General features: G+C 34.0%; 1 protein-coding gene across 1 annotated transcript; it reads left to right on the forward strand.

The window, feature by feature from the left end:
* The first annotated feature begins 1,894 nt into the window (after positions 1-1,894).
* LOC135837150 (uncharacterized) lies at positions 1,895-18,514 on the forward strand. Its single transcript, XM_065352329.1, has 10 exons — positions 1,895-2,133; positions 2,348-2,631; positions 4,530-4,712; positions 4,776-5,355; positions 5,646-5,863; positions 8,769-8,966; positions 12,103-12,688; positions 14,814-15,127; positions 15,253-15,414; positions 16,573-18,514. The coding sequence occupies exons 1-10, from the start codon at positions 2,085-2,087 to the stop codon at positions 17,203-17,205; spliced, it is 3,207 nt and encodes a 1,068-aa protein (XP_065208401.1). The 5' UTR covers positions 1,895-2,084; the 3' UTR covers positions 17,206-18,514.
* The last annotated feature ends 1,519 nt before the right edge of the window (positions 18,515-20,033 follow it).

A 20,033-nucleotide genomic window follows, 5' to 3' on the forward strand; every position in this document is an offset into this window, starting at 1 on the left:
TCCTATATGTAGTTGTTTTTTGAATACTTTAGCAGTATTTTGAGCCACAAATTGGGTCGTGATTTTATGGATTCTTGAAAAAATGCCATGCGTTAATCCATTTTGTCGAATTTCTGCAGCTTGACGCAATCAGTTTCACACTGAATTCGCAATTACTCTGTTCCTTCAGTTCCAAGGGTCGGCAAATTCACACTCGTATAGGTAGTTTGAGTTGCACTAATCGCTGTAGTGCTAATCAACTTTTGGCTGAGCAGCGGTGATCGCATTCCTTTTGTTACTGAGGTGATCCACTGATCCTTACAACTTCAATTCTATTAGAATATGTGACGTTCCAGGACAGAATCGACCTTTGATTCGAAAAAATCATTTTTCACTTTTTCGCCAATTTTTGTGCCCCAAAGCTTCAAAATTCATGTGAAACCATCCAGAAATCCCTATACTTAGTTCAGTATTGATTTGCACAGCTTGGTAGTCCAATTATGAGTGTGCGCCTCTTTTTTTTTTTTTTTTTTTTCATTTTTTCATTACCCAATTTTAAGATCAATCTAGAGGTGGAAAAAAGTATTTTACGTAAAAAATGCATAGAACCAAAGTTGTAGAGAATAAAATTTCCAACAACCTACAACTTATTTATTTTTCTTCAAAGTGCATAGTTTTTTCGTTTTTCTCAACAAAAAAAAAAAAATAAATTTTGCGTTAGCATCATATGCTTTCAGTTTTTTGAGAAAAAAAACGGAAAAAATATACATTCTGGACTTGAGGAAAATCTTTTCATTTCGAAATTCTTTCCTACACTATTAACAAAAGCAAAACTATCCCAGGAAAAGCAGGAAATTACACAATGAGTAACTTCAATTCCACACTTATTCATTTTTTCATAAAATGCTCGACTTTACAGTTATATTCAACGTAGCGATGGCTCTATTTATTACTTCACAGGAAACTAAAATTGATAGGAAACTTCAACATAAAGCATTTAAAATCGAAACGGTTCACTTTTTCAAGGAAAGAAACCATTCATTCAATTAATCAGCTAGTTGCAAGTCATCAGGACGCGTCAAAACTGTTCAAGAATATCTAAGTACACATTTTTTGCAATGGATATTGTTCATGGTATAAAAATTTCAACAAGGCTTTAAAATGTTTCCATTTGATAAATTTTAGCGAGTCACAACCGTGCATAGTCCTTCACCTCAAAAACACGAGTGAAACCTAACTACAACATTCAAAACCAATGCTAAAAGTCAATTTTTTCATTTTCGAATAATTTTTAAAATTGAGAAAAAAAGTAATTTGTATGACAAAAATGCAACAGCCGGGTATGTATTTTCATTATTTTTTTTCAAGGACGAAAGGAAAAGTCCTTCTTAGAGCAAGTGATGTTCAATACATTATGTCAGGTACTTCAATAAAGAATTTAAGCACATAAATCTTTTTCCAATTTTTTTTTGTACCTATTGGACGCGTATAATTATAAAATTGTTACGCCAAGTTTGGAAAAGATAAGCTGATTTTTTTAATGATGCATATAAGAATGCTGAAAAAATTCTATTTCGCAAATGAACAGTTGAGCACCACTGCAACTGACACGAAATGATTTTAATTATTTATCGCATCTATCTCCATCACATCTCTGCGCAATTTTTATTTTAGGTACGTAGCAAGGATACTTGATAACAATTCCACGGAACATGTTCGTGAAAAATGGGTATTTCATCTACACAATGTTATAACACATGTGTCACTCAAAATTGACGTTCGAACAGCAGGAAATATAACATACAGATATACTAATTCGTCACCAGTGTTACTCATTTTTCTCGTTTACAAAAATGTACATACGAGTAGTTATATTATTCGGAAATCACAAACCAGATAAGTGATATGAAAAATTAAATCATTCGAAACAATCATTTCAAATGTGCTTTCCTAGCCCGATTGGTCGTTAATTCGCGAATTTTGTTGAAAATTTCATCAACTGTACAAAAAAAAACAGTTATATTCTTTTCTTCTAAAGAAATCGAAATGTAGGCACACTTCCATAATCGGTCCATTCTAGTGAAACTATTCATTTTTCAGACACCATGAAAAAAATTATCGCGATTCTTCTACTACTGCCGCTGATAACAGCAGGTAAAACATATTATGCTAATACCTAGGTACAATTATCTATACACACAGACTGAGTGGATGATAAATACTTAAGACAGTAGAAAGAGAAACACGAAGAGAAACAATTTTATATGAATTGCATCACTCTTGTCTCGATATTAATCATCCACCCGGTACCTCTAAAAGAAGACGATAATTCGGATTAATGCTTCTACATACTAATTATTATTCACAGGTGCCGATACCAATACCAATACCACTTCCGATTTCATGGCAAACTACACTATAATTCCTGAGCACGACGTTACATATTCTCTAGTAAATGCAATAAAAGAAATGACGATAACTCAATTCGCTCCTAACGGTACTCAAATATCACCCTCAAAAATATCACAATCTGAGAGAAAGGACAAAAACAGACGATCAACTTACAATTTTAAATCCGAAAAAATAATGTATCGCCTAGAGATGACCTGGGATTACGATGCCGCTTTGATGAACTTTGCAAATTACATCGGGGTAAGTGATGACAACTATAACACAATAGATTGTAAAATTTACGTCGAAGTCGAAAATTGATTATTTTCAAGAAGAAATCATAAATTACCGAAAACGACTCACACATTTTTTTGTAGCGATTTACAAATAAAAACAAAAAGTTTTCTCTGATGAACCGTGAGAATGCCTTCTAAGAAAATTTGTTTTTTTTTTAAGAAATATTTTCTGGAATTTTATAATTTGGTCAAAAATTTACTCTTAACGCTTCGCTGTGAGCACGTAAAATGTTCGAGATAGTGCCTAATAAGCTTCGATCAAAATTATAGGGTTGGAATTCATTTTTGATCTCTCAATTAATTTATTTCCATAAAAAAATGCTCGTTATACATGGAATTCCAAATGGTCGAGAGAGTGCCGAAATCCAAAAATCACTGGATGTTTCAAAATGGCGAAAAAATAATAGTTGTTGATGCTAAGGAGTCGAATTGAAGGGATTATTCGCATTGGTTCACTCGACTCAAAAAATTTATGCTTCATGAAAAAGTTCAAAAATTGTCCTTAAAAGAGCTCTGTGTAATTTTACTTTTCAAAAATTGTCCAAAAATGCACAAAATCGCTTAAAATTGTTGTTAGGTAGGTCTATGAAGGTTTTAGAACAATATGTTGTTTTGATAAAGCTCAATTTCGTTCAAATCAGAGAGTGTCCATACAAAAGATTCCCTCCTGTAATGGTAATCTGGGGAAGCTCCAGAAATGACACAAAATCAAATTCATTTTAATAAAATACTTTTGAAGGCCAACTTTTGAATAATTATGTTAAACAACTTTTGATTTACTTTCCATTGGGTCCTACTTTCACTTTTTTGACATTTTTTATATCTTCAAAGGAACATTCTTGAGTTTCGAGTTATAGTCTCACTCTCACTCAAAGCTGTTTAATTTAAAAACATAAACCCATACGCCTAAATATCAAATTTGGACGATTTCGTGAAAATGCCTTAAGCTGAGAATACCTCAAGTTCAGTAAAATCAAGAAATGACACGCTCGTAGATAAAACCGATGAAGATGGACTCTGGGATCCCAAAACAAATCGTTCAAGCCTGATTTTTTTTTTCTGACGATGAGCGAAGTTTAGGCTAAGCATTTATTTGACCCCTATTTTTACGTATCCGTTAAAAAAGTTGAAAACCCCCCTCATCACAAAAAAATCAAAATTAGAAAAATAAACCAATTTTAATTTTTTTTGATATTAGTCATAGTGTAATTTTTATCAACTTTTTCATGAAATATACCAGAAAGAGGTCAAAATAAGACAACAGAATAAATGTAAACTTTTTCCAGAAAATTGAATTTTTCCGAATTTTGATTTTTTTGTGATGAGTTCTAGAGTGAAAGTGGTACTTCAACTTTTTCAACGGATACGTAAAAATATCGGTCAAATGGGTCAACTTCACCAATCAAAACTTTTTTTCATGTTTTAAATAAAAAAATCGCAGTTTTTGGCAAACTTTCAATTTTTTAAAATCGACTTTACGAAATAACGTCATCCTAATTTTTTAATATACGTTGTTTAGCATGAAAAGTTGTCCATAATATACTTTTTTCAGAATTTTTGAGAGTCGGAACGATATGAAAACTACGTTTTGAAACTTTTCGAGCTAACTTTCCATACGAAAAAAAGTGGTCACACTGATTTTTACGATTTCGCCAAAAAGCCTTTTGAAACCCCAGAAACCCCTAGCTATTGGAAAAAGTTTCATTTTGATTTTAAGTTCACTGAAAAGTTTGACACCTCCTCCATACATTGTCGCGATCTTCACTTTCTCGGCTTCATAATTAATAATATTTTTCATAAGAAGAACTCAACTTATAGACACCTACAAAATATAACCACGCATAATTTTCGTTATTCAAACAGCTATCACTGAAAGGCATGAAAGTGCAAGGGACCTGGAAATACAAACCAATAAGTGACCAAGCAGCGTGTACTGGCAAAATGGACAGAACATTCAGCGATATAGATTCATTATTAGACATACTTCTGAAATTCAGCATAAACAACACAGCCGCAGCCAAAAACGAAATCAAATCAGATGAATTAGTAAGTCATACTTTTTAGTTCGAATTTAGTCTCACGAGAACATACTCGTAAATTGTGATACAGTTTCAGAGTATTGCGCCAGATCAAAACTGTAAAGATGAGAACGCCAACGTATCTAAAGCGGTGGTGAGTAAAAATCTCGAGGACAAATCCTACCTGAAGATATTAACCATGGCGTTAGAAGTGATCCCTTCATTATACGATGGCAATGCAAATGCGGAACTAATCCCGAAAGCAGGCGATTCTTACGCGTATTTCATAAACGATAACGATACTACATCTGGATACAATGACGAGGTGATGATTCGAGGATTGCATCAATTGAAAAAAATCACCGTTCAGTATCCTGATTACGGACAAGTGACGAATGCTTCCGAATTCAAAATACCAATGTGGAGAGCCAATTTGAGCTGGTTTCGCTGCAACGAAAAAGAAAGGCCAATGCACATGGATGTCGAAACCGAGTACTTGATTTTAAAAGGGAACATTAGCGGGGCAATCGGTAACCTGGGCATCGAGTTTAATCTGCCAGACACGATAACTATCAATGGATATTCGAAAAAAGTTGAAGCTGAAGATAAAACTAAACTTAAAGAACTCCATGTTCTGATCAGAGATGTCATAAATCAAACGTCGCCTCAAAGTAAGTAAATTATTCTGATGATAAGCATTGAAGGTTAGAGTACAAGTAAAATTCGACCTAACTGCTCTCACCTCGTAAAGTACCTCATTTGCAGATATCCTAAAATCACTACCTCATTTCTATAAAATAAATTACGAGTGAATGTTAAAGTGGTCGGATTGTACTATTCTATAAGTAATGTAGATGTTCTCAATCAAGAAAAAAAAAATAGATAAGTCATTGTCATTACCATTTAAAACAAATTCTATAATACTGAAAAATGACAACAACGATGACAAATTTGTTTTCAGAAGAATCAATGTTGCAATATAACATCAATTCCCCTCTGATTCATACCATCACACAAATAACACGTTCCTTCAATAATAAAATTTTCACGAACAGTACCAAAAGTTGGAGTTCGAGTAGCAATCCACGTAGAAATAGCTTTAGCAACTTAGAAATAACACCAACACCTCCATTCTCCACATCGAATATTGCAGTATGCAAATTTAACAACACTCTGCGAGTGAGTATTGTACTTTTGTCTTTTATCGTTCAATCAGTCATGCAAATGAATACTTAAACTAAGAAAAAGCGTCAGAGAAGAAATTTCAACGTTTTCATGGTAGGTACGCCAAAGACGAACTTTACGGTCTATTCACATGCATAAAACATCAACAATGAACAAATAAAAAAATTGGAACTATTTATGTACCTACGTATTACAACACAGAAAGAAAATACCGATCAAAGAGCTCTCGAGAGTAAGATGATGAAATCTAAACTCTCACGAAAAAATTGATTTTGAAATTTGATGTGGAATCACCTCAAAAAAATTTCCGAGTTGACCTACTACTCATCCGAACCCGAGTAGACTGGTATGACAGAATATTATGCTCGAAATTCAATATTTTATATTTTTGAGTAGGTTGGTCCAGAAATTTTGAAATCGCTGGGTGAATGCGCGAGCCATTCTTTTCAAAAAAATTTACCGCGTTGAATGATCTTTCAGGGAATTGAAAATTTCAAAACAATTTTGAAGACAAAATGAAAGGTGATTCAAGAGTCGGTGCAACACGCTCAAAAAAGACAAGGTCACGATAATTTTGAATCCTCAAGCCACAAGAGGGTAATTTTGCACTCAGCTATCTCGCTACAGCAAAGTAAATTCAAAAATTCCTGAAAATTTCAGTACTTTAACTTGAAATTGAGTCATATTGAAGAGCATCGCGATGTAAAGTCGAAAAAAAACACGGAAAAAACCTATTTATCCAAAAATGTTGCTATCCTGTACGTCATTAATTCTTCTAAATAAAATTATTCCTTTTTCAAGAGAAAAACTAATCCTCCACGAAATTGTAAAAAAAAGAAACCATATATTGAGCCGCTTGAATGAAATTCACCCTCTCCTCCCCCCACCCTAAAAAATGGAAAAACAACAAAAACTAAAAAAAATTGTCGAAGTTTGTGAGCAATTTTGAAAAAATAATTACTTGTTTAAACCCAGTTTTCAGAAAGCTCTCCAGTTCCCACACACACACAAAATTAACAAAGTCACATTTTTCATAGGAAAATTTTCAAAAAATCTAAATTGGAAGATATGAGAAAATTTGTATACAAGTACAAAGTAATTTTTAATTCCATCAAAGTAACCTTTTTTTTCAATGATTTGAAGTTTTTTGTAGCGCGTTTGAATTTTTACATTTTTTTTACTGCCTTTTTGACTAAATTCACTGATTTTTGACTATTTTTACTACGCATTTTCAAAGTCACTTCTTTTTCACTACTTTCACTACTTGCTGGGAGGTATGGGTGAAAACCCTCTGAAAAACCTAATTTGGAGGATTAAAATCCACAATAGGGGGAAAGCTCACTAGGGACAGGTGGGTACACAAAGGATTCGTGTTCAAGATATAAAAATAGATCTCCAGCATTTCCCTATGACCCACCCTTTTTTGCCAATTTTCTTGGGATATTCTTTGGACTCTCCTACCTCCTCTCCCGTTGATCCTACGAAAAAAATCTTCAGACAAAAGTTGTAGATAATTTCATGTAGAACTTAAGTGTAATATACTTTCGATAAAATCAAACCCAGGGGAGAGAACGATCAAACCCCGTTTGGGGTGGGGTTAACCTTCCATAAAATTCAGGGCACCACTCTTAACAATTTTTCATCACAGAAGCTTGGGTAGCCAAAAATATTTTTATTTTTTCTTATTTGCCTCCACTACATATAGAACACCCAAAGATGAAAGAAATCATTCATTAAAGTCTGAAAACATTTACTGAAAATTTCTCATTTGTGGTAAGAATTGTTCTAACTACATAACTGTTTTTCAAAGAAAAAAATCTCTCGATCCTAATTGGTTTAGAGATTGGAAGTTTTCTTTTTTGAAGGGATAATTCAGAGAAATTTTAGAAACAGAAATCGAAATTTGTATTCATTGCATCCCCCCTCATTTTTTCTCACTTTGAAGACTCTCGTCGAGCAACACTGCGTGGGAGACCAAACGAGCGATGGTTTAGTCAAAGGCAAGATTTCAAATTATCAAAATGATTAAATTTTTTAGCAACGTGCTCCAAAATGTCACAGTACATACGAGTATGTATTTATACACGAGTAGATTTTAAATAGTAGGCAGGTACCTACACTATTTCACGACGAGGACGGAAAAAGTGATTCCTAGACATTTGTAAACTTTCAACCTCCACAAAACACCCTCTAAATAAAAAAAATAAAATAAAAATTTTGAAATATGGGGATTTGAAAAAAAGGAAAGCAGTAACTATTTTTTGTGAAAGTCTCGACATTTTTGGACCATTTCCAGTTCAGTTGAGATGTAAAATATTGAATTTGAGCAGAAAGTGAGAGAGCGAGGTCAACTCATAACGTTTTTGTAGATGGCTCTGCTTTAAAACTATCAACGTTCTGGGTCAGTTTTATCAAATATAGCCAAACTGTCCATTTCACCAGGCATATTTTTCTTAAAGGCAATTTTGAAAATTCCACACAACACATGCTAAAAAATTTGTTAGTTCTATCACTAATGAATAGAAAAAATTTGGAAGGTAGAGAGAGGTACATTCCAAGAAAATTCCAAAACCTTCCGACGTGGCTTCATTTTTAATTGAACATTCAAAATTAATTTTCTCGAGCAGTTTCCATTTTTTATTCTTAAGAGTTGAAACTGATCATTGCAGGAGAATTTATTTTGTATAACCGAAAAGTGCAATAAGTGAAATGTCCCAAAACTCTTCTTTTCCATCAATACCAATTTTCTAGGCGTTGAAATTACAGGAAATTGTTCCATAGTTTTGCATCTCGAACTGGAAGTCCGTCTTTAGAAATAATTTGTAAATAGCCAATGACTGATCTTTCATTCTTAGTGAAACATGTACGTATTTCATCTAACATGCATATTTATCATCAGATCAATTTGTTCAATTACGAAAAAATAATCGGTCGTGGTGACAATTGTAATGAATATGGAAGAATTAGTCAATCAAAAAATGTCACCCAAAACTGTACGTTCCAAATATTCATCAGAGAACCAAGTATCTCAGCAATTCACAAATCAACGGAGGGCCCTTCTACCGAACTGAAACCCAGTGGAAAAAATTTATTAATGGTATGTATGCAACAACATTGAAAAAAAAATCGCCACCTAAAAATAGTTATACTTAGTGTCGTCGTCGTCGTTTCCTTATAAGCGGTAGGCCTATTGGCCTGTCTGCTGCGGTGTGGAACCTGTTGAGGATGAGCCTGAGGTATCCGTGAGTTTCCTCCTTGGTCTACCTCTGCTTCTCTTCCCCGTTGGTGTATATTGGAGGACCTGTTTTGGTGATCTTGTTTCCTCCATCCTTTTGACATGATTTCTCCAATCTTTCCTATACTGTTTTATCTTCTTCATGACTGGCTTCACTCCGAGATCTGCTGTTATTTTCTCGGATGGGACTCTGTCTCTGAGAGTCACCCCTGCCGTTCTCCTCATGAACTTCATCTCTGCTGCCGTTATTCTTCTTTTATCAGATTTCTTCAGTGCCCATACCTCGCTTCCATACGTCATCATTGGTATTGCTAGGGTATTGTACACCTTCAATCTTGTTTCTTTTCGCACCTTACTGCTTCTCAGGGTCCTATTTATCAGTCCTGTGACTCTCAGGAACTTTGCAATCTTTCCACCAACATCTACTTCTCCCTGGTATGATATCGTGTTTCCCAGGTATTTGAAATTGTTGACCTGTTCAATGATTTCTCCATTTATTACAATCTTGCTTCTTACTGGCTCCTTTCCTTTGAAGGCCATTGTTTTTGTTTTCTCTGAAGATATTCTCATATCATACTTTTCTGATGTCTTTGTTAAATTATACATTGATCTCTGTAGGTCATCTTCTGTTTCAGCTAGTACTGCTTGATCATCTGCGAATAATACTGTTGATATTTCTTGCCTTCTATCTGTCTTGATTCCTTTTGGCTTCATTTTCTGCCATTCTTTTACCATGTGATCCATGTACATGTTGAATAAAACACAAGACAGTGGGCATCCCTGGCGAACTCCTCTGTTTATTTCTGCTTGTTCTGAGAGTTTATTTCCAATTCGTACTCTTATTCTAGTGTTCTTATATATGCTGTTTATCACCTTTCACATTTTATATGTTATCTCTTCATCTTTTAGGACTTCAAACAGTTTTTTTCTATTAACCCTATCATATGCTTTTTCCAGGTCTATAAAGCACATGTGTGTTTCTAGGTTGTATTCGATCCGTTTTTCCATCAGTAGTTTTACTGTATAACTTGCATCAGTGCATGATCTTCCTTTTCTAAATCCGTTTTGACTTTCTGACAGCTTTTCTTCTGCATGCTCTGCCAGTCGTTTTGCCAGTATTTTCGCATATATCTTGTAGCAGGTGTTGAGTAGACTTATTCCTCGGTAGTTTTTCAGGTTTGACATATCGCCTTTCTTGAACAGTGGTATTACAATTGCTGTTTTGAAATCTTCAGGTACCCTTTCTTCTTGGTACATCCTATTTAGGAATTCCAGAAGTCTTCTTTTAAATTCGCCACTTGCATATTTGTACAATTCTGTTGGTATGCCATCTTCTCCTGGAGCTTTTGCATTTTTTGCTGTTCTCAAAGCTTCTTGAAGCTCTTTAATTGAAATGCTGTCTTCTGTTTCTCCAATTTCATCTTCTATCTTTGTATCTTGTGCATTTTCATCACTCCAGAGTTCTTCAAAATATTCCTTTGCATCATTGATTTTAATCTTTGGCAAACCCACTCTTTCGTTAAAATTTGTGTCAATTCTTCTTATGATCTTGTACACCTTTGGCCGTAACTTGTATGTGTCATGCTCCAGGAATGTGATGAAATTTTCCCAGCTCTCTCGCTGTAATTTCCTGGACTTTCTCTTGATTTTGCCGACTGTTTTCGATATTCTTCACCATCAACCTCGCTTTTTGTGCTCATGAATTTTCTGAATGCCTGTCTTTTCTTTTGTATGAGTTCTTGGATTTCGTTGTCCCAATTCTTTATTCGCTTTGCCCCAATTCTGCAAGGAACCATTCCTAAGCTTTCTTTTGCCGCTTTTGTCACAATGGATTTGATATTTTTCCATTCTTCTTCTATGTCCTGGCTTGCTGGTATCTCTTGACTAATGATGTTCATCCGTCTTTGGTACAGCCATTGGTTGGTTGGGTCATCCAGGGCTCTTGTGTTGATCTTCTTTTCATTTTTCCTTGCTGGTATTCTTGTTGTTTCCATTCTCATTACTCCTTGAACAAAATGATGGTCAGTACCTATTTCTAGGCCTCTGTATGTTCTTACATCCAAGAATTTCATTGGCTATGAAATGGTCGATCATTGAGCTTTGTCCTCTTGTATTGCTCCATGTCATCTTGTGATCTTTCTTGTGTTGGTAGAATGTGTTCATGATTCTTAATCCGTTGAAAGTGCAAAAATCTATCAGTCTTTTCCCATTTGTATTCATTCCTTCTGTTCCATACATACCAGTTACTGTCTTTACACGCTCATCTCCTACCTGAGCATTCAAGTCTCCTGCTATTACCAATTTATCTTCTGGATTTACTGCTTGTACTGCCCTCTGTAGTTGCTCATAGAACTCTTTGCTTTGTTCCTCTCTTCCCTCTTCTGGTGCATATACTCCGATTATTGTAAGAAAGTCTTTTTTCAATCTCATCCTTGCTGATACAATTCTTTCATGCCATATGTTGTATGAGTCGATGTTTTCGCGGTGTTTATTATGTATGAGTAACATCACTCCGCCTGCAGCTCTGGTTTTCTTGTCGACTCCACTGTAGATAACGATGTAATTTCCAGATTCGATTGTTCCACTTCCTTTCTTCTTTGTTTCAGACATCACGGCAAAGTCTATATTTCTGCTGCTTAGAATTCCGTTTATTTCTGCTTCCTTGGCTGCATATCCTCTTACATTCCAGTTTCCGAATTTGTATTTCCTTTCGTTAGCGTGCGTTTTTATTTTAACCAGGGGTTCACCTCCGCCTGGGATCCCATAGTTCCATCCGTTTCCTGTTGTTTGTGAGTTTTGAGTAAGGCTGATTTTCGTCTGACTTGGTTACCAGCCATGCCAGATATATCACGGTGATAGGGCTGCTATCTAGACCTCCGCGCTTGCCTGGTCCTCTTTTAGTCGCCTTTTACGACAGGCAGAGAGTACCATAAGGATATTCTTGACCCGTCCCTACACGGGGAGTTATACTTAGTGTTTAATAAATATTTTGTTTCAGTTCAATTTCACGGCGAAACATCCTAACAAAGACCGAAGAGGAGAACTAGGTAAAGCATTGAACGAGGCGTTCACGGAGACAATAAGAAATCGTATTGCAGGCGTTGCAACTCCGCCTGAAATGCCAGACATTTGTAAACAACCTTTCAAAAATGCTACAGAAATTTACACGTGGTTTTTACCGGATCAACGCGAACGAGAGTATTATTTTGCCGTAGACGACGAGTATATAGATCCTACAAATTTTTCATCCGAGCTGAAATTAATCGACATAATGATAAAAAACATGACAAAATTTGAATCCGTCGAAGTTCGATATTTATCCGACGATGTGACCAATTTTAATTTATCGATAAGAAATGTTTCGGGAAACATGATACAAGCTGGAAATGGAAAGGAGCCTGCAGAATTGAACTTCACAATGGATCTTTTCCAGTTGATTATGAATTATAGTACAATTGAAAACCTAACCGATGTGAAAGTGCAAACGAATGGATTTAAAGTGAAGTCATTCATTAGGCCTAATGAAAGTTTAATACGGGGAGTATTCGAAAAAACTACGGCAGATTTCATGAAGAGAGTCTTCGGTAAGTTTTACGAATACATACAACACATTATGCGAGTAAAGATTAGGGTGGATCCGAAAAAAAAATCACAGAATTTTTGCTTAACTCAGTGGAGACTATTAATATTTTGAATTTGAGCTGAATAAAAGTTGTTCAGAAAACACTTTTGGCGTGGGATGTGCTCTTATATGTGTTCCAAGAGGGAGTTTTTTTGAAAAAATCGCGGTTTTCCGCTTCCGCCCCATTCCAATCTGATTCGAGAAAAATGACCCAGTTCCAAAAGATACTCGTAGTATTTGAAATTCGTGCGTCAACTTCAGCCATTTCATCGATATCCAAAACCACTTTTAGGATTCCACCAAGTGACTAAAAATTTGCAAATCGCTAATTTTTGGGTAAATTCCGAGTTTTGAAAATGTTAAATATTTTGCAATTGCGTAAGCCAAAACATCGAATGATGTCGTTTCAAAAACTGAGGAAACATTTCAGGATGCAGTGGTGCCATGCACTTTTCGGCCATAATTGCCAATTTTAAAAAACCGAAAAATTTGGCATTCAAGTTTTTAACTGATCTTATGTTTCTGCAGTTTCAAAAACGATATGTTTCAATGTTTTAACTTGATTAATGCGAAATATTTGAAAAAAAAATTCAAAAGAAGAATTTACTTAAAAACAAGCGATATATTAAGTGGCCTAGGATTTCGATGACGTTGGCCAAGTCTTTTTGAACTGACCATTTTATCCAAAATATTAATTGAAATAAATATTTCGTGAAGTAGTAAAAAATTACTTCAATTTATTCATCCAGGTTCGATAAGGGCTACAGCGAAAAACCCATAATTTTTTCTAAAATTTTCTTTTTTTGAGGACCCAAATTTATCCTCCAGAAGCACCTCCAATGCTAAAATTTTCCCAGAATGACATTCAACTTAAAATGAAGCCAATGAAGGTCTCCACAAAATTTGATGAAAATCCTGAAAATGTTGCAGAGATTATTGAATTAACCAATTCATATCTTCATACCCGATCTTAATTTTCACATCTTATTTTAATCACCATATCGAGAGTACCCAGGTAGTTTCGAAAAATTCGTGAACAATTTGAAAGACGTAGGTATAACTGAAAGTCGAGCTTTTTCATGGCTCAATTTTCAAACAGTTTTGGAGACATAATTTTGAAAATTGAAAAAAGAACAGGACGTCAGAATTCGAAAATGAAAATAATGACTGAATTTCGAGTTTACGTAAAAATACTTTAAAAATACAGAGCATTTCCTTTGAAATATTAGGATTTCTCGCGGCTCATAATTCTTCCAAGCTCCTCAAAAACGTTTCACTGAAATATTTGAATTTTTCTCAAAAACTATGAGGAGAAGGCGCGGAGGGGGGTAAAAATCTCAAAATGTGAGTCAAAATATCAAAATATCAAAAAAAAAAAAAAAAAATAGAAAGAAAGAAAAGAAAGAAAATGGGCAAATATCACGCGAAATATCGTTTCACACATTTTTGAGATGAAAATTGAAGAAATCGTGGAACGTACGGTTTATCATTAGGTTATGGGATCGTTGAGTGTAAATATTAGCACAAACTTCCGTTCCTTTTTGTACATTTTTTCGTGAGGTATTCAAAAGCGATTGGGATGGCGGTGATCCAATTTTTAAGGGAGGAAGGTGAAGATTTCAATTCCTTTTTTTCAAAATGAAAAAAAGTTCTATATGTTACCGCCAAATTTTGAGTCGTATTTCGGTCCGATTTACGAAAAAAATTCATGGGTCGATAAAAACCCTCTCTCTACGACTTGGATTTTTCTTTTCTTCGTGTTTCAGACAAAAGCATTTTCTTTCAGCGTCGAGCTTTTGTTCTTGTTCCAACTTGCTCTGTCAGAAATTAAAGATTAGAGCTTTTTCAAAACTTTTATTATTCTCTAGCGCGATATTTCTCTAAAAACTCAACTCTTTGGTCGTTAGGCTAATTGGACAGAGTACTCTATTGCATTTTTCAAACTCAAAGCAATTCAAAACCGCAACATTGAAACCTAGGGAACATCCAAAATGGCAAAAGACCTTGTAGCCCAGCTTCTTCCAATATATATCATCTCAATTTTTTTGATGAAACACTTCATTGTACGTATTCTTTTTGTCTATTAGGTAGTAATCAAACCAACGAGAAACCGTCGCCGCCGGCTGCATCGCGCACACAACCGAAAAATCAACTTTTCGATGCAAATAGAATTGATTATCTGAATGCAACGTACAATATTGCTAATCACGCAGCTCAGTCCATCGCAAACATTTTATGGGATTTTCATAACAACACAGAAAACCAAACATCTGAAAGTAATGCAACCAAATTAAATAACTTCGAAAATGGACTTCAAGGCTACAACTTGACCAATACATCGATGGAGTATACTATTCTTGGTATTCAAAACGAGACGTGCGATTTCGAGAAGATATTCCGAGTACGTAAAAGTTTTTATAGGTGATTTAATATAGCAATAATACGCCTCCTTACCTCCGTGATCGAAATTTATTCGTAAATCGGGACGTTTCACAACTACATTATGTTTTTGATTGATATGTGCAGGCGAATTACGAAGATATTCATGTTGTTTTGAAAGGATCTATCACCACAACAAATATATCGAAGAAATGCTTTCCATTCAGTTTGCTTATTAGCAGTTTAAGTATTTCGAGGGAAAAGGACGATACAAATTTTCAAACGGAAATGAGTTTTGACGATAAACGGGTAAGTAGGAAAAAAATATAGATGAAGAAGGTGCCGGGCCTGGAATTTAAATTCATAACCAATAGGTAATTAAGCAGCTATGAACTTTTTGAAGAAACTGATTCTCCATCACCAATCCCTCTGTTATTTGAATTTTCGAGCACCAAGATGGTCAATATAGGCACCCCGCTATCGGGTGATTCGGATAAGACCCGAAAAATTAAAACCACGAATTCTACTCATGAATAGGAGTAAGAAATCTTGTATACACTATGGACCACAACCTCTTCATTTTGGACTTATTGACCTTTGAAGAGGGTCAGCTGTTTTTTAAAAATTGGCCATTTCGGCGTCTCTATTGAAAATTTTTGGGGGGTAAGGTGGTGAAAAAAATGAAGTGAGATCTCAGAAATGTAGAATATCATTCTTTTCTGTTTTGGTCCATAACATGATGTTTTGAAGTCAGGAATGTGTTTTCTTACATGAAAAACAATTAAAACTTGAAGTTAAATTAAATTATTTTGGATTTTATTAATTAATACGGTAGTACTCCTCATTCAAATTTCATTACTTTATTTTCTCTTTTTTGGTCCACTGGATGCTGAATAATCAAAGTACCTATTCAATTTTGACAAACTCTCTATAATTTTTTGTAAACTAATGGTTTTGAAGGTTTCCAGGACTCAATTTTCAATTTTAAATACTTTTAACCAAAAAAATATATATTCTTCAATAAAACATGATTTATCCTTGATTTATCTCAACCAATATGCTCACTTTGGCAACATCGCAAAATTTTTCCTTGTAAATTACAATTTCGTTTCCTCAAAAAAAATAGTAATTGCTGGTTGGCAAATGATTGAAGTTCAAATCAAAGTAGGATAGCACAACTAAGGAACACTTTTTGATAACACTTTTTCTTCGAATGGCGACATGGCGACATGTAAATGCGGTGTTGCCATAATTTACACAACTTTAATTGCGAATATCTCATTAAGGATTGGTTTTTCAAAATTTTTGCAAAGGAAATTTTTTCTTAATTCGACGAGTAGAATATGTGGTTTTAATTTTTCAGGTCTTATCCAAATCACCCCTGTATGTACTTTTCTGAATTTTAAAAAATGGAGAATTACGTTTGATCAAACATTACATCTCTCACAAATACATTCTGAATTTCAGATTTTCGTCAATACTAGCAATACTGACATTGATTCAAGCGATAGGACAATTATGAAACATATCATAAGAGATTACGTGGAACCGAAGATTAAAGAAAAAATCGACCAGAGCTGGCGCTTCTCAGGTCTTTTCAATACCTGCAGGGATTCAGTTAAGGAAATAGTCAAAACTAAAGCCGAACCGGAAAATTATTTCTACCTGATATCAAGTCCGAACCATACCCAAACCTTTCACTTACCACTGCGGATAAACTACATCGCGATTTGGGGCTTCTCTAATTTCCATTCAATCGAAACTACCAAAGTTCGTAACGGTACGACATTTCAATTTGTCGTTAAGAATTTAGTAGCTCGCGTCAATTGGTCGTTTCATTATGCAGATAATACATGGTCGAATTCTACGCATATAATGGATTTACACGCTGGCTCTATCTCATTAGCTGGAAAAATCAATAAGATTACTTCGGAATTGACGTGGGAGAAAACACGTCTCATATTCAAAATTTTAATGCTACCGCCTCCAAAAAAGAAAACGATAACGGAAGAAAAAATTATGCATAAAGTGAATGAAACGATGTTATCTCACATCAAGACATCCATCGAAAACAGTTTCAATTCAATTCCCAAAAAATAATCAACTTGAGGATATTGGACTAGCAGAAAGATATTAATTTGTTTTCTAATTCAATTCACATACACACATTTTCAGATAAATATCTATACTGGATGAATCAAGATGTACCCACTACCTATAACTTTCCAATAATTCTATTTATTTCGAGTTTAATCACATTTTTAATTTGATGCAGAAAAAATAAATAGGTAAGGTAGGTACATGCACATACACGCGCGCCAAGGGATGGTACCAAAAAAAAATTGGTGTTAAGTTAAGCTTAAATTAGGTTTATCAATATTTTTTACATTAAAATAAGTGAACTAGGTACTCTATTCGATTGACTTGTTGTAGAACTCAACTAAAGCCGAATTTTCGGGAATACCTTTTATCTTCTACAAAAAAGGTCCAATGAGTGGGTACTCTTTTTTTTTATTCAGTTATGGAAAAAGATAAAATTATTGGTCACATATATATAATAATAATACTGACCTTTTCTTTCCAATATTATTTTCAACTTCTCTGGTAAAATTAAATCTTCTGAGTATGTAAGAGAGGGTCATTTTATTTATTTATTTATTTATTTTTTTGAAATTTAGTCGTACCCAGAAAAATATAATTGAAAATGACCTCGATAAGACGTAGGACAAACTTCACATTTTCAGCTCAATGCCTAACCCCGCTTATCCTCCCGACCAGAGCTCAAAATTTTAAAAATTTGAAAATTTTCCATACGTTTCGAAAAAAAAACCAATTTTTTTCATGGTTGAGCTGATCTTTTGATAAATTATAGTTGTTCAATTCCAATCATACTATCTGAAGGAAAGAGATAACCCATCGAGATAGCCACGAAGTTCTCATATTTTATAGGAATAAGACGTTCTGAAAATTGTTGAAAATGGTGAAATTTGCCATCAGTAATTCGATATTACAAAAAACCTCACATTTTACAAAATTTCAAAGCGATCATGATTTCGAGAATATTGACATTTACCTGAAGGGCATTTGTAATTCAAAATTATGGTTTTAAAGTTTTCACCAATTAATTTAGACGCAGTAAAAATTTAACAAAAATTCGAAAATTAGGCTGGGCGGTTCAAGTAGGTAATTTTAGTTACCATATTTGTAATTTTATATTTTTATTTAAATGCGTAAAGTTATTATTAACTTATTAATATTTTTTAAGATTCAATTCACTGATGGAAGTTTTTCCTGGAAAGATAATAGTACCTACCTAGATTGTTATATGTCGGCGCCTAGATTAATTTGATTAAATTATAATAATTAAATTCTATGTCATTGAAAATTAAAACAGTATTTCGTAATCAAATGTTTTCTGTCACAAGATTTTAAAAAGCGTCGATTTTCAAGAAAATGAGATGAGTTCAAAGTTTCCTTCTACCTATTACATACATTTTATTTGAAAACTTTGGGCTTTCAACAATCAACATGGAAAAATGAACTCAGGGAAGTGTGTTTTCTCGAAATAACGATTCTCTAACGCGAAATTTCAAAACTCACAATCGTGGTTATTCAGGATAAAAAAGTTGGGATGCGGCATCTCTCCTTGGGGCGACATCTCCCCCATTCGCAATGTTACCAAAAAAAAAAAAATCATTTCATTGATAAAGTGAATCAAAAGTTTCAACAAATGCTTTAAATTAATCTGTAAATAAACCTCACACTTCCCATACATCGAACTTTCAGTTCGATAATACATAGCTTGCTTCTGAGCCAAAAAATTCAAGTTTAAAAAAACGTGAACAAATTTTTTTCAAGTTTTTAAAATGAAAATAATTGTGAATTTTCAAAAACTATTAATGGTAAAACGGCTAAAACTTGATAGGATAGTAAGTAAGTAGTAAGGATTTTTTTTTATTTTTCAATTTTTTTTGATGAAACACCGGCTGAGATATAGAAAGAGCGAAATCTCTCCCACTGCGGCGTCTCTCCCTGATTCACATTATGCGTCAGTAAAAACTGACGCTCAGACAGCAGGAAATACACCTAACATACAGAACGGATATACCTACTAATTTTTCATCAGTAGGGCGACCCAAAATATTCTCTTATTCGAGGTAAAATGTATTATATCCGATTATTTGGAGTGAAATATTGCTCAAATATTCGAATAACCTAAAAATATTTGAAAATATGCGACTTCAATATGGGTATCGTTTTACCAGCACGACACGAAAATTGCTATATTATTGAGTTTTATTTTCTGAAATATGTACATTTACAAAATAGAACAAAATGATCCAATGAAAATATTATTTTATAACCTCAAAAATCATTAAAAGTTTTGAAAAACAGAATGCAAGTATCTATTTCAAAATAAATCAAAATTCCCAAAATATTCAAATAGCAATCAAATAATGTGAAAACATGCATTTCAAGGCAAAATATTCGAAAATATTCGAAATGAAGTCGGGCTTATTAGAAAGGAAATTTTCTGAAAAGTAAAATGATTTTGTTTCATTTGCAATCGAAATGCCACAAAAAAACATTCAAAAATTATACTCGTATATTGGGTTACCCTAGTCATCAGTGTTACTCATTTTTTTTCGTTAACAAAAATGTACATAAATTTGGAAATCACAAAACAGATAAGCGATATAAAAAATTAAATAATAAGAAACAATCATTTCGAATGTGCTTTCCCAATGCGATTGGTCGGTCGTTGATTCGCGAATTCTAGTGAAAATTTCATCAACTGTACAAAAAAAAAAAAATCAGTTGTATTTTTTTTCTCAAGAAATCGAAATGTAGGTAGTTCCATAACCGGCACATTCTAGTAAAACGATTCGTTTTTCAGACACCATGGAAAAGATTACCGCAATCCTTCT

Source organism: Planococcus citri, chromosome 2 (genome assembly GCF_950023065.1).
Source record: "Planococcus citri chromosome 2, ihPlaCitr1.1, whole genome shotgun sequence".
Lineage (NCBI taxonomy): Eukaryota > Metazoa > Arthropoda > Insecta > Hemiptera > Pseudococcidae > Planococcus > Planococcus citri.

What these genes read in the sequence shown, in the direction of transcription:
- LOC135837150 (XM_065352329.1), top strand. Translation starts at nt 2,085, where the DNA reads ATGAAAAAAATTATCGCGATTCTTCTACTACTGCCGCTGATAACAGCA. An exon ending in AAATCAAATCAGATGAATTA is followed by an intron (nt 4,713 to 4,775) that starts GTAAGTCATACT and finishes ATTGTGATACAG; the next exon opens with TTTCAGAGTATTGCGCCAGA. An exon ending in TTTCATGAAGAGAGTCTTCG is followed by an intron (nt 12,689 to 14,813) that starts GTAAGTTTTACG and finishes TTTGTCTATTAG; the next exon opens with GTAGTAATCAAACCAACGAG.